Source organism: Pteropus alecto, unplaced genomic scaffold (assembly GCF_000325575.1).
Source record: "Pteropus alecto unplaced genomic scaffold, ASM32557v1 scaffold7, whole genome shotgun sequence".
Classification (NCBI taxonomy): domain Eukaryota; kingdom Metazoa; phylum Chordata; class Mammalia; order Chiroptera; family Pteropodidae; genus Pteropus; species Pteropus alecto.
The window spans coordinates 54,899,305-54,914,010 of record NW_006494614.1 but is presented as its reverse complement, the minus strand read 5'-3'; the positions used below and the strand labels follow the sequence as shown (position 1 = coordinate 54,914,010).

The 14,706-nt window shown below is 32.6% G+C and overlaps 1 protein-coding gene across 16 annotated transcripts in view; it reads left to right on the top strand.

Annotated features, from left to right (window-relative positions):
* The window catches only part of PICALM (phosphatidylinositol binding clathrin assembly protein), an 89,865-nt gene that overhangs the window by 60,016 nt on the left and 15,143 nt on the right, over window positions 1–14,706 (top strand). For 6 of the 16 annotated variants that reach the window (XM_006926682.3, XM_006926679.3, XM_006926686.3 and 3 more), the window contains 5 exons: window positions 7,123–7,230; window positions 9,119–9,250; window positions 9,344–9,374; window positions 9,548–9,647; window positions 13,931–13,990. In XM_006926682.3, coding sequence (XP_006926744.1) covers window positions 7,123–7,230; window positions 9,119–9,250; window positions 9,344–9,374; window positions 9,548–9,647; window positions 13,931–13,990 — 431 coding nt within the window. Of the gene's footprint in view, window positions 1–7,122; window positions 7,231–9,118; window positions 9,251–9,343; window positions 9,375–9,547; window positions 9,648–12,519; window positions 12,544–13,930; window positions 13,991–14,706 lie in introns of all 16 variants that reach the window. The other 10 variants (XM_006926684.3, XM_006926676.3, XM_025042919.1 and 7 more) reach the window with 3 other exon arrangements.

The window sequence follows — 14,706 nt, the reverse complement described above, 5'->3', positions numbered from 1 at the left end:
GCAATTTTAGATTTTCTAAAATCAGTACATACCCTCTTCCTGTCTTAAGGGGGTCTCACTTCATTGTTAGCCTTGAGATAAAAATAGAGAATGAGAAGCAACTTGACTGTGAATAGCCTTTAATTGCAGCATAAAAATCCATAAAAAGGCAAAATTCCACATCAAAATTATACAAGGAAGAGTAAATTTTTATATATATGTATATTAAACTAAAATATTTTTGAATCCTGATATGAAGATGCTAAACTTCCCTTAAAAGATGGTGACACTGCTTGAATTTGATTTAAAGAAATGGATCAGGATGATGCAAATTTATATCTTTGATTAAAGTGGCATACAGAAAGTCATCTATGTACCCTAGATATGGTTCCTGTGGCCACATTCTGGATATTGTTAGATTTATCAGAGAGAGGGAGGAAGGGAGGTGACTAAAAAGCAGTAGTTATAGATTTGAGGACATTCCAAGGCAGGTGCTGTAGTTTTATATAACTATTATAATAGCTCCAAAGTGTTGTTATTGATTGCATGAATTCTTTCACAACATTGTAATGTATTAAGAAGTTATATAAAAAGTGATTGAAACTAAATTTAACATTTTGTTACTCTTTAGAAAATTTGTCAAATTGAGTACAATGTTTAGTAATGAGGGGTTACTAAAGTTATACTTGTTTTTTTTATTTTTTATATTTTACAAGTTTATATTTTCTTTATATTTACCTATTATGAACTAGTATATGTTTAGTAAATATGGCTGCTTCTGTCTTTTTAAGTCATTTTTCTTAATTTGGAGATATAAAACAGATATGTCACTACTTTGGCACTATATGTTATTTCCATCTTTTAGGTCAGAGAAGTGGCATGAGCTTCAGGCTGTCACATCTATATCCACAGAAGAGGGACAGAGTGGAGGGCAGTAACCTTAAGCTAAAGGTCATAGCTATTTCACATTCAAAGAGGCAGAATGAAAAAATAGGAAAGCCATTGTGAAAGAGTTACTTAATTATTATTTTGGGGTTTCAAGTAAAGTCTATAACAAGAGGAATATACTAGATATGTCACTGTTTTTTAAGTTAAAGCTTATGGGTTGGGTCCAGAGGAAGACTAGAAAGCAAAGCAGATTAGTAAAGTTGATGGCCGTTATACCCCAAGACGAATAAGTGCATTTGAAAATCAGAATCATAGAATTGATGATTTAGAGTTTGCAAAGATCTACAGAGAATGGTTGGTCTAGCTCTCAACTCTCCTAGTGGTAAGATAATATTATTACCATTTTATGAATGGATCACCTGAGTCTCAGAGACGTTAAATACACCAAGATAACCCAGCTAGTGGGAGCAGAGCCTGAAGCAGGAGACGTGCAGCTTTTCTCTGCAGTGCTCTTTTCCTTATGGAAATACAGACTTTCATTTAAATTTTTATATTCTTTTTCTGAGAATAAATAGTACAAATGAAAGTATAAAGCATACTAGTTATCATTGGAAGAAAAAATCATTGTCGAATACACATTTTTTTAGTGAAAATACATACCGAAGGGGAAATTGAAAATCACTGATGTCAACCATTAGGCAGCATATTAGTCTAGAATAAGGGTCAGCAAACTTAAAAGGTCGGATTGTAAATATTTTTGGCTTGTGAGCCAAACAATCTCTGTTGCAGCCATTCAGCTTTAACAATGTAGCATAAAAGTAGTCATAGAAAATATATAAACATGAGTTTGTGTTCCAAAATTTTATTTACAAAGACATGCAGCTGTAGTTTGCCAATGCCTGTCAAACTAGAAGAGGCTTTTTAGTAAGAAGCCTTTCAAGCCAAGTTAAGTGTTTCTGAGAAGTAAGGTTGTATAATAAAAATTCCAACAGTTTCTTACTCAGGGTAAGAGCATGTAAGGGCTACACAAGGTATGCCATTCCCGTAGCTGCACTGTCTAATTAGCTACTGACCACATATTGTCATTTAAACTTTAATTAATTAAAATTAAATGTTAAATAAAATTTTACATCCTCTTTTATACTAGCCACCTTTTCATTGCCCAGTGGTACATGTGAGTAATGGCTACCATATTGTACAGGGCAGACTTAGAGAACATTTCTGTTATTAGACAGTTCTCTTGGCTAGTGTTGTTCTAAAACAGTGGTCAGCAAACTTTTTGTGTAAAGAGCCAAATAATAAATACTTCAGTCAGTACAGGACACACGAAATATTTATTGTATATTCTTTCTTTTTGTTTTGTTTCCTTTCCTGTCCTTGCATTTTTTTAATAACAACCCTTTAAAAATGTAGAAACCATGTAGGCTGCAGCCTGTAGTTTGCCAACCCCTGCTCTGTAGGATCATGAATGACCCAGAAAAATTAGAGAATAGCTATGTAGATATCCTCCAGCCCTTCTATAGGAGGACATTGATCTGATTACGTGATGCTCAGTATACTGGGTAGCTTGTTCTCATTAAAGGTAAAAGAACACTGAATTGTAAGTGGTGGGGAATGGGCTGTGGTCTCAGCTATGTCATGTCTGTGACCTTGTCTAGGCTGTTTCCTCACATATAAAAGAAGACATTAGAAGACAGGGTAGTATTAACTAAAAAGCCAACTGTATCATATATATATTTTTTTAATTTAAAGAGATGCAGTGTTGGTAGTTTTTATAAATTTGTTGTGAATATATTTTAAATATAGTATTTATAACGAAGCCTTCAGTGTTTTATAATTTGAAGAACACCAAGTGCTTGGACTCCCTTGGTTTTTGTTTGTTTGTTTTTAATTACTCCATTCCACTTTTAACTGTTCCTCCTCATTTTTCTCTCTTTTTTTTTTCTGTGCTTTCTTTTCTTCCTTGTATGCTTTGTCAGATTCTTTTTGTGGTACTCAAGCTTATCGTAATACTACCTTTATGTGCCATGACCCTTCTACTGTAGCTGGTTTATTTGGAGGTAGGTAATGGTATCTAAAATTTATCAATTTATGCAAGAGGGATTTCTTTTTGTTATTTTATTTTTAAAAGTTTTAAAAATATTTATAAGAAAAAATACATCTTTGCTTTTTTTAAAAGCATCATTTTTTTGCCTAATTTTATTTTCTTTGATTAAACAGATTGTTTTATAAATGGATGCCTGCCATCTTCCAGTTACTTTAATATATACTCATAACTTTCAAATTCTCAGAAAAGTTTATAATATTTTACTATTACAAGCTTATGGAATTTAAAGCTCTTGGTATAGGTGTTATTGACATAAGAGTAGATAATTTTAACTTAAGAAGTGTTGCACAGGTGTTAGGGAGATTCTACTGGAGGAAAAAACAAAACAAAACAAAACATGCTTTTCCAGCACTATGCAAAGGCCATAGAAATGGGAAGCAGTTTCCAGGGAGGCATGGCCTATTCGATATTCATCTCTGTCTTTCCAAACATGTTCTAGGCCAGTGCACTAGCAATAAAACCTCAAAATCTAGCTGATTTTTTTTTTTCATGTGTTCATAAAAGTTGATTACCATAGTTAAGCTGACATTAAAAATTGGTTTGACACAAAGAATTGAGGTTCTTGACTGGTGATAAGAAGTGGACATTGTTAAAAGTATTTAAAACTGGAACTTATGAGAGCATTTGATGGAAAGATTAAGTTTGGAATCCAGTGAACTTGAGTTTGAATTCCAGTTCTACTCCCTAACCTGTATGACTTTAAGCAAGTATTTAACCTTTCTAAGCTTATAAAAATTGAGGTAATAATGTCTAGAAGGATTGCCATGAAATTTACATATATAACTGTAATATTTAGCACTGTCCTTGGCACATAGAATTATCATTAAAACTATTACTAAAAACCATTTTGTATATGTAGAACATTTCATACTTGGGATGTACTTCTTACCTAATATATTATTTAATCAGGTACAATCTTGAGCACTGTTTTTATATTGCTTTTATAAAATTTCCAAGGGTTGTACACTTTTTTAACCAGCATTTGCTGTGAAAAGCTCAAGAAGTTTATAAAACTTGAATAGTTATGATAATAAAGTTTATAAAACTTGAATAGCTATGATAATAAAAATTTATTTTTCTGCCGACCGGTTTATATAAGATAAGATACTTACATAAACTAAAAACCTCTAATAGATTCTAGAGTAAAACAAATTGGGATTTAAGTCTTGGTTCCACCACTTACTAAATCTTTGACCTTGGGTCAGTTGTTTAATCTCTTAGTTTCCTCATCTATAGAATGAAAATAATAATAACTATTTCATAGGGTTGTTGTGAGGTTTAAGTAATACCTACCTTGTTTATATTGCCTTTGCATAGTGTTTAATAGTAATTAATAAATAGTAGCAGTTATCATCAAAAAAAATACGAGGCCTTATTTATTATGGAACTACCACCAAAATCCATTGACAACCCAGCCAATTTTTCTTAAAGGTGTTAGGAATGTCTTTCTGTCCCTAAAGCCTATTCATTTTGTATCTTTCAGTTGATTTATTATCATCCTCTTGAGATTTACCCTGCAAGATGGTGATTTCTAAATGTTTATCTATAAATCAGTGCTGGTCAGTGACAGAATTTTCACTGGGTCTTGGTGAAATGAAAGAGTAGGCAGGTCAATGTAGTGATTATTTCAGTAAGTTAACCTTAACTTGAAGAGTCTGTTCATCTTTATTTTTTGGTCCCTAAAATTTTCTTTTGAAATGGTGACATTAGTTTTGTACCTTCGTTTTAAGTGACTTTTAAAAATTAAAGTTTGACAGTCCTTCACAGTCTCCAAAAAAGTGACCCAGGGACAAAAAGCCATTAAGTTGATAATGTGCATTGAAATGATAATGCAGAACTCTTACCTTGAAGGTGTGTGTGTTACCAGCACTTATTAATTACTTTAAAAATTGTTACTTTGAAAACATGCTGCTTGCTTCTCTGGTAGCCAATCAACTATTAAAGTTTATTAAAATTTTCCCCATTTTCTGTGTCTATGTAGAGGCTTTTTAAATTTGAGATAACTAGCTCTGGATTACTTTATATATTTTCAAACCTTTTATACTTTTAAGTAATAATATTGTAATTTTACAGATTGGTCCCTCTAGGAACCTCAGAAGATGGCTTCTCTTTTTACAGAAAGTAATAGTGGCGTTTTTGTATTACTATAAAAGATAGGCTTATCTCTGATAGCAATCAAATTCTAGAAAGCTGGGACAAAATAACAGGAGAAAATAGGAATTTGATGTACTGTCCTAGTTATAAATTATAGTTCCATGTATTTTCTAAAGCTTAGTGATATCAGCCAAGATATTGTTTCCAGAAGGATTTAAAGAACAATATGTATACTTCTTATACTATAATGGTAGATGGACACATACTTAAGCATGATAAATTTTGTCTTTCTTAAGTATATACATTTGTTCTTTTTGTGAGGAGTTACAAGAAAAACTGGTAAACCCATGACATAATTATTAAACAGCTTGTTTACTTTAAAATGCTGTTAAATCGATAAGTCTGTATGATTCTAGGAACCTTTTGACAAATGGTCAGATTTATATACTAAGTTATATTGTATTTTGATAGTATTTGTGCTTTCATTGTATAACCAGTGTTTTTGAGTAGAGAATATGTGAATTAAGTACTTATGAAAATAAGATCAGACTATACATTCTTAAAAAAAATTGTGCCCTTCAGAATATGCATGCTATGATATAAAAATGCTACTTTTAAAGTAGTGTTATTGATATATACTAGCTTACATCAGTCATTTTTAGTAAGTCATTGCTTTCTGGCCTATCTTTGAGGGTCTTTTTGGAATTCTCACCAAATCTTGTCCTACTTTTTATTTTTAGTTTTTTTTTAAGACCAGTCTTTTTAGTACAACATTGTTGTACTTCTTTGTATTTTGGTGGTGTACATTAAGAATTCAAAGCGAGATTCTAACAGACTGAGAGTCCTTTAGCAGAAAGTTGAGAAAGAGAGAGAACCTGTGTTTAAGACTTAAAAGTTTAATTTCTCCCTAATGATATAGTTGTTAATCTTCTAATATCAGATTTTCTTTCTTTTCTTTTTCTTGCATTCCAAGTTGGTAGGATTTAGAGATGAAGAGAACTTAGGAACCATTTATTATAGCCTTCAACAAAGTGAAAGAATTTCTTCTTTGTGATCTTTGCTAAATTGTTCTCTACTTGGATATATACTCACTAATCTGAAAGGAGCCTAAGTCATGTGACAGCCCTAAAATTTTTAGATGATTTTAATTTTTTTCAGCCCTAGAAATTCAGAACTTCACATCACAAAAATCCAACCGCACAATCGAAAATATTACATTTGTTATCTCAAGCCTAATGTGGTTTCAGAGACATGAGCTAGATGTTTGTTGGCTTAATACTAGCATTGGTGTTACACTGAGAAGAAAGAATAAGGTATCCTATTTAGGTTCTGGTATTTTAGACTAGAGTTAGGTAAATTAGCATGTTTGATTGTATAGTTGTCAACCCCATAGTTGGAATTAGTTAAATTGAAGTTAGAAGGTGGTTGGGAGTTGAAAATGGTATTTTATCTTTGCTATTCAAAAAGCACCTTGACAAAAGAAGGAAATAAGGATTAGTGAATTGTAACTTTCAGAATCCTGTCACTTCTCAAATGAACTTAACCATATAGCTTTTGATTAACCATTGAAGGAAGGAGAGAGAAAATGGAAGGTGAGTAGATAGAAGGAGAAAGACTTAGGATACTAAGTAGACTCATATATTTTTAAAGCACCATAGACTTACTTATTTCAATCCCAAATGATTCCCTTACATTGTGTATATTTTAGATGTGTTCAGTTTTTTAAAGATCATCAACATACATTAAGATAAAATTTAAAAAGCAATTTTTTTCCCCCCTGTATCAAAACATACTAGTAGTTCAACTTCAATTGCTATTTTGTTAGTTTTCTTTGTCAGTGGGATGATTTTGTTGTAGAAGATGTAATCACCACAAAAAAAATTGGTAATGTAGGAAACATTTGGGTTTGGCTTTGTTTTTGTTGTAGGAATTTATTTGGCTTTGTTTTTGTTGTAGGAATTTATTGCTTTTTCCATTCTGTTATCATTATTAATAAGTTATAAATGTAAACTTATTAAAGACTTGAGCTTTTTTTCCATTTTGGTTTTTCTTAGGATTCACTCCTTCTCCAGTTGCACAGCCACATCCTTCAGCTGGCCTTAATGTTGACTTTGAATCTGTGTTTGGAAATAAATCTGCCAATGTTATTGTAGATTCTGGGGGTAAGAAAAATTGTTTTGTTAACATTACTATAATATTATAATTTAGATTCTGTGTAAGGAGAAATAATGCTCCTCTTAACATGTATAAACAGATTAAATTGGGATAGCCAAAGAGTTGTCCCTGCTCCCCCAACCACTGGATGAGAACTTAAAGGGACTATTAACTATTATGCTTCCTTAGTGCCATTTCTGGCTCTGGGAAGATTTTGTTTCTCCCAGAGCCAAAGAAGAGAGAGCGGGAAAAAAGAGATTTTGTTTAGATTAGACTACTAAGTTACTAGTGTCTGTGTGTAGAATGTTGAGCTTTTTAGTCATATTTTTAGTCAAATTTTTACCTTTACCGAAAGAAAATTGGCTTTTTTGATAACTAGGAAAATAAAACCTGTGGTACCTTGACTTGTTGAGATGTGTGTGTGTGTGTGTGTGTGTGTGTGTGTGTGTACGTGTGTGTGTGTGTACAGCTAGAATGTACTAAGTGTCAGAGCTTTGGGTAGAGGGGCTTTGTATTATTTTCTGGATGATTCCTATAGTATGCTTGTTCATTTGTCTTAAAAGTACTTTATAAGTCTGTAGAGTCAGATTTCTACTTAAATGTTTCCATTTAATATCTTGTTAATTGGAAGTTTGTAATGACAATTCTATTCTTACCATGGAATGGCCTTTGACTTTGGTTAGTAATTAAACTCAAGCCATTTAGAGAAGTATATTGAAGAGTTCCTAATTTTATAATACACAATTAGTTGTTAGCCAAAAGTAAGAAGCAAGCTAATAAAGAATATGTATAGACTAAGAATTTATTATTTTCTGTGCACTAGTAGGTTTATAATTATATTTTTTGATGCATTTGGCTTTTCCTTTTGAGTTTGTCTTGCTGGGGAAAAAAGATAAAGGAAATAGAGACCAATCGTTCATATTTTGTAAACTGCCATTTTTAATGACTTTCTTTTTCAAATTTTCTGGTGTTCCTGGATCATGCTATTTAGTCCTTTAGTGCAGGGTTCCCCAAATCCTGGGCCACGGACTGGTACCAGTACTGGCCTGTGGCCAGTTAGGAACTGGGCTGCACAGCAGGAGGTGAGCAGCGGGCGAGTGAGGGAACCTTCATCTGTATTTGCTGCCGCTCCCCAGCACTAGCATCACCTCAGCTCCACCTCAGATCATCAGGCATTAGATTCTCATAGGAGCACCAGTCCCTGGTGCCAGAAAGATTGGGGACCACTGCCTAAGTGGGTCAGTTTGATTCTTCTACCCTTTGGTAGAGAACCTTAAGAATTTTATTTCATTTCCAAGCAGTGTCTTAGTTAACTAGATGGTGTCATGCAATTGGAGGGTAGGTTAGCAATTTATGTATAGTTTAGCTGGTTTTAGACAGAACAAAAGTGGTAATAAAAGGGTTCATTTTTATTTGTTTTTAATGTACTATTTTACATATACCTTACATTCTCCATTTTGAAGATATAAAGAGGTCTATAAAATATTTCTTGAGAAACTTTTTGCAAAGTTACAGTGATGTATTTTTTCTACTTGTGTTGCTTTAGGTATAAGTGAGTCAAGAAAATTTTGTTGGATGAGGGGGAAAATTACATTTCATTCCCTTCTCTTACAACTTTGGAATAAGAATAGTTTGCTTGAATTCTTTATTTCCTTTAACTTTAATGTAATTTTGTCATAAACTAAGTCAGATAATTTCTGTCAAAGCAAATACAGCCTTCTCAGTCAGTTCACTTCAAAATAGTGAATATCTTCTTCTTCCATTTAAGAGCATGGTTAGTGCCCATTTTTTTTGGAGGACTTTCCCGGTAAACAAGGTAAAAAGGCAGAAACCACCTTTAGCTATAGCACCATAAAATTCCTTACAAATCCTATTTCGTCTGTTTGTAACTTTAAGGCTTTGATGAACTAGGTGGACTTCTCAAACCAACAGTGGCCTCTCAGAACCAGAGTCTTCCTGTTGCCAAACTCCCACCTAACAAGTTAGTATCCGACGACTTGGATTCATCCTTAGCCAACCTTGTGGGCAGTAAGTATTCTTTGAATTCTTTAATCTTTTTAAAAATAAACTTTTTAAAAAAGGAGTCTAGTTTTTAACTGCTTTCTTTTTCTCTTGTTCTAGACCTTGGCATTGGAAATGGAACCACTAAAAAGTGAGCATTTTATTTGTATTCTTTTCCAACACTTATAGGTTCATTTGGCTTTCATCTCAAAAGTATTTGTACAGACGTCATCTGCATCTTTAATGCTATGTTCAATCTAAATATATACTAAAGAAACTTCATAATTACAGACATTTAATATTCTCACTTATATTTATTTAAAGTGATGTAAATTGGAGTCAGCCAGGTGAAAAGAAGCTAACTGGAGGATCTAACTGGCAACCAAAGGTTGCACCAACAACTGCTTGGAATGCTGCAACAATGGTAAGTCAGAAAAGCTCATGATATACTAACGTGAATAATTTAGGTAAATGTGTAACATAAAAATGTTTTTAAAGTGATAGCTTAAATGGAAAAATTGTTATTGTTACTAAGTTTTAGCAATGTAAGTAATTTGTATTCGTTTAAAGGAGGCTTTGCTGACTATATTTGCAGGTACATTTTAGTAGCTAACATTTCTTTAAAGGTTAGTTGTGTCAGGCGTTATTCTGATAAATAATATGTGGCTTTATTTTATATAATCCTCAAATTAGCCTTAAGTGGTAGTAACTATTATTGTCCCCATTTCACAGGTGAGGAAATGGAGACATAAAGTTGTTGAGTAATGTGTCCAGGATCACAGAGTTCTTAAGTAATTGGGTGGGTTTTTAGAACCCAGGTAGCCTAACCTCAGAGCATATGCTCTTTGTCACTGCTCTCTACAGTTGGTCTCAAATTTATTACTTATTTATCTAGAATATAACGTCTTTAATTTTTTTTTTGATCTCACAATTGATACACTATATTTGCTTGGCTTTTATTAATATTGTCATATGATTTATGTAGTCGATTCTCCTTATTTGCTGTACTTATGTCCTTAAAGTCACTGGAGCACTGAACTATTGCTAGGTTCACACAGACATACATATTTCTCTCAACAATGGTTCAGTGTTTACTAATTCATTGTTAGGGTGACTTTAAGAACATAAGTGCTGCAAACAACTGCTCCAAGTGGAGAATCAACTGTGTGTGGGTATAAACACAATTTATATATAAACATGTAAGATGTATAAATATCTTATATTGATAATAATCTTAAATCCTAAAAAAAAAATCAAGTAGATTATATATTTTTTTATTTTACAAAAGAGAAAATGAGGTTCAGGAGTATTAAGTGACTTGTCTGAAGCCACCCCAGTAACTGGTGCCAGAGTGGAGATTCTAGCCCTATCCACCTGGCCCCAGAGCCAGAGGTTCTTGCTTCTTACTACTGCACTGTTCTCTACCTTCTCCATCCTCTGATAATCTTTCTGTCAGAGCTGAAACAAAGCAGAGCCTTACCTTATTTGACCTCAGCTGGGAACGAATGCATAGGGAGGCAAATTGTTCATCACTCTATATGATGTTTGTAAATGACCTCGAAGGCCTTACAAGCATTGATTTTCAGATTACAAATAAAGTTTAGGGAATAGGTGAATTTGCAAATACAGAATCCATGAATAATGAGGATTAAGTGTATATGCTAATTAAATAATTAGCATTTAATACTGAAGAAGTTCTATTAATGTTTTTAATTATGTAAGGTATAATTATCCCAGAGTAACTTTATGGCTGTACTGTCCTTGGTCAGCTGCTGTTTTACCATCCCAATAAATCATCCTGGGTTAGAGAAAACCAGTTTCTTCTTGTGGAAAAATTCAAAACATGCTTTATTGTAACTGTGCTAATAGCAGCATTTTGATTATACAAGCCATACGTTGTAGCCTTCCTATTGTTATTAGAGACCTCTCAATATCTTTGTTATAGCCCCTTTCTTGTTATTAATTCCTTTCCAGAGCATTGCCCCATTTTTCTTAGGTTAATCATATGTTAAAATTAGTAAGGCTGAACTAAAAATGGTGTGTGAAGAAAATTTTGTGAGACAGTATCTAGAGTTTTGTTAGCTTCAGTCTTCATAAATAGAAAATAATATTGATTTAACTACATTTTTAAGGCAGTAATTTTCCACTGATAGGGATCACTACTATCATTAATAATAAAACCTTACATTTACATAGTTTAGGTAACACACACACATGCATGTACTATCTTGAATCTGTATATAGTACACTCTTGAGGGAGCTTAAGTAGGTATCATCCCAATTCTATGGATGAAGTTGTGTGATCTTTTTCCAAGTGCAAAACAACTAAAAACAAATTTATATTGAAGTCTACCTCTTCTGACTCTGAATCCAGTGTTTTTCCCCATTGTAACACACCTCACGGACTAGGAAATGGCAAGAGGTTAAGTTAGTGGATTTTAAAGCCTCTGGTGTGAATTATATATTGATACTATATGAGGAATGATATAAATCCAGATACTGATATGAAAGTACAATGAACATTTTCTTATTTTGTATTGACTTAGTATTAATCTGTATGAAATATTTGTAGATAGCACTTTACCTAATATTGGCTACTAGAATGTAATAGGCATCTAACCATCTAGAATTTGTATGTAAGTTGATGGTAAGATAGCAATATTTATGGTGCTATGTTATATATGGTAATGCATATCATCTCTTAAGGATTTTGTTAAAATATTTATGTGTATGTATTTCATAAAGTTTCTTTTTAATAACTAATAGTTAGGGCTGGTGATGTGATTCACAATTTAGGTAAACTGCTGCTTTTGACATTTCTTTACATATCTAACCTTTTTATTAATCCTTAAACACTGTCAAGGTTTTAAAATATTTTTATTTAAAATAATTCATCGATATTTTATTAAAATATAAATGACGTTATACTACAAATTCTTTTAATTATGATTGCTTTTTTCCTGTGGTAGATGTTATATGATGCAGCCTTGTTCATGGGATGCACTGAGTTTTGTACTATTGAGACTACTGATGGATTTTATGTTTTAATGACACTTGTAATCAATAAACTGTTATGTATGTAAAGGGATAATGCAAAAGACTAAGTTTTCCTTGTCAACCTTGATAGTGTTTTAGTATAGATGTTCTTCCATTAAATACTGGAAATAAAAGGGGTTTTAGGTAGTTAGTGAATGTACATGTGAACTAAAATGCTCTCTGTGTATTTTCTGTTGTGTAAGTACTTGTTCTAATCCAGTGTTATTGCATTATGTAATTGTTCTCCCTGGGAAAAACAGAATGGCATGCATTTTCCACAATACGTAAGTGACCAAAAACTAGCCTTTTTTGCAATAAATTGGCATGCTATTAATCACTGCTCTAGCAGAATCTCATAATCTTCCAGCTATTACTTGTTTTCACATTCAGATTTTCAGTGTGCCAGAAATTCTTCCTAGCATCTACTGATTTCATGGGCGTTTTGCAGAATTGATTCTGATGGTGGCATGGGAAATATAAATTTTTTTTCTTGCTTAATATTCTGCCATTTGCTGCCAGATGGCTGGGTGTCTGTGTGTGTATCTGTGCTGCCACTATGCACTTGATGACTTCTGAATGAAGGGAAATGTTGATTGTGGTAATGTTGAAAATAACAATTGCATGAAACTTTACAGGCTTCTGCTGTACTTGGCAGTTTGTCTACTGCTCTTGCAGCTCTTGATTTTTAAGTAGGGAGAGACCAGTAAGTCCTACATGCTCACCCAAATACTAAACTTTTAACTATTCACTTTATGCTTCACTTACCTTCCCCATGCTTATGTTCCAACTACCATATAATTTCTGTTTTTTTTTTTTCTTTTTATGTTTAGCAGTGTTATTGGTCTTTCACCTGTATTCAGTTTCAGTTTTCATTATAAGATAACACGCAGAGAATGTTGTTAAGACAGCAAATATATCTAAAATGATTCCATGCTTAGATTGTATATTTACAGAGCATAAGTTAAAGTAGAAAGAGGAGGGGAACTTCACTTAGTGGTGGCTGGTTCTTTTAAGCATTAAAGCATAAACAGACTTAAGTTTTTTTGCTCCTTCAAATTGCTGCTTTGCAGAAAAAAATTTAAATAATTTATGGAATAAATTAGAAGGAACTAATATACGTACTCTGTGTAAGAACTGTGTGCGTCATATAGTCATACTCAGTAGTGGTTTGAAATTTGAGGTTCTTTGAAAAAAGTGAATGAGGTCCATAGAAACTAATTTTTTGGAAGATCATATTGTTAATTAATTTGGGATTTTTAAATTTTTTTCTTTGCTCAAAAAATGAAGTGCCTAGGAAAACATTCAGTAATACTATTTTTTTCTGGGCAAACATTTTTTTTATGATAGTGATGGACTTTAAATTTTAGAGCTCTGAATATTTTTTAAAATTCAAAGATTTTTAAAGCTATAAAAGCCTGTTGAAATTTTAGATCACTGTTTAAGTTTAAATGCAATTTATTTTTTGTAATCATTCTGCTTTTCTAATTGTAAGACACCTTTCACTGAGAATTGACTTTTTAAATTAAAGTATAGTTGACAAATTGACACAGTTATTAATGATCACAAGTGTCATATTTAATCACAGCTGTCTTAGCAATTCTTTTATGGGACTACAATTATAAATTTCTTGAACTCATACTTCCTTGTTTATTTTCTCTTTCACTGTTTCAGGCACCCCCTGTAATGGCCTATCCTGCTACTACACCAACAGGCATGATAGGATATGGAATCGTAAGTATTTTTCTAGACACACCTTTTTGAAACTAGGTTGATTCATATTTAACATGCCTTTATTACACACTTAACTGAAAAAAGAACAGTGTCACATGTACCCTAAGTGTCTAACAGAACCTCGTATCATAGCATTGGTTTCATAAGTATTTCTAGAATAGTCATTATATAACAGATATTTATTAATGTTCACAGTACTACTTGGCTTATTTTCCCCTCATAACTTTGCTAAGCATTTTATACTTCATTACAAACTTACTTAAACATTAATGTTAACTCCAAGTCTTTGTTTCAGTGACCCTACATTATAACAAGTAAGGTCTTATAACCTTGATATACTGTAGGGGAAGGGAGGAATTAACAATTCTTGAATTGTATAGAGGTAAATTTAGTCTGTTAAAGGCCATGGAAAATGTCCTATGACAATGATTGGTACAATACAAAAAACAGTCTTTTAACATTTAAGCTGCCCACAATCCACATGCTAAACTGCCCTTATACTCCCAACTATCTTCATATAGACTCACTTAGATAAGAAACGGAGGTAGTGGTTTCAACCCCGTGTACCATGTTTGAGGAACTGTTGCTGATAGGAGACAGCACTATATCCCATGGTATTACTATAGTGGCTTCTCTGCTACTTCTTTGTTTACATCTTATGGGAGTAGCTATTTTCCTACATAAAAAGAAATTTCACAGCTTTTGGGTTGGTAGTT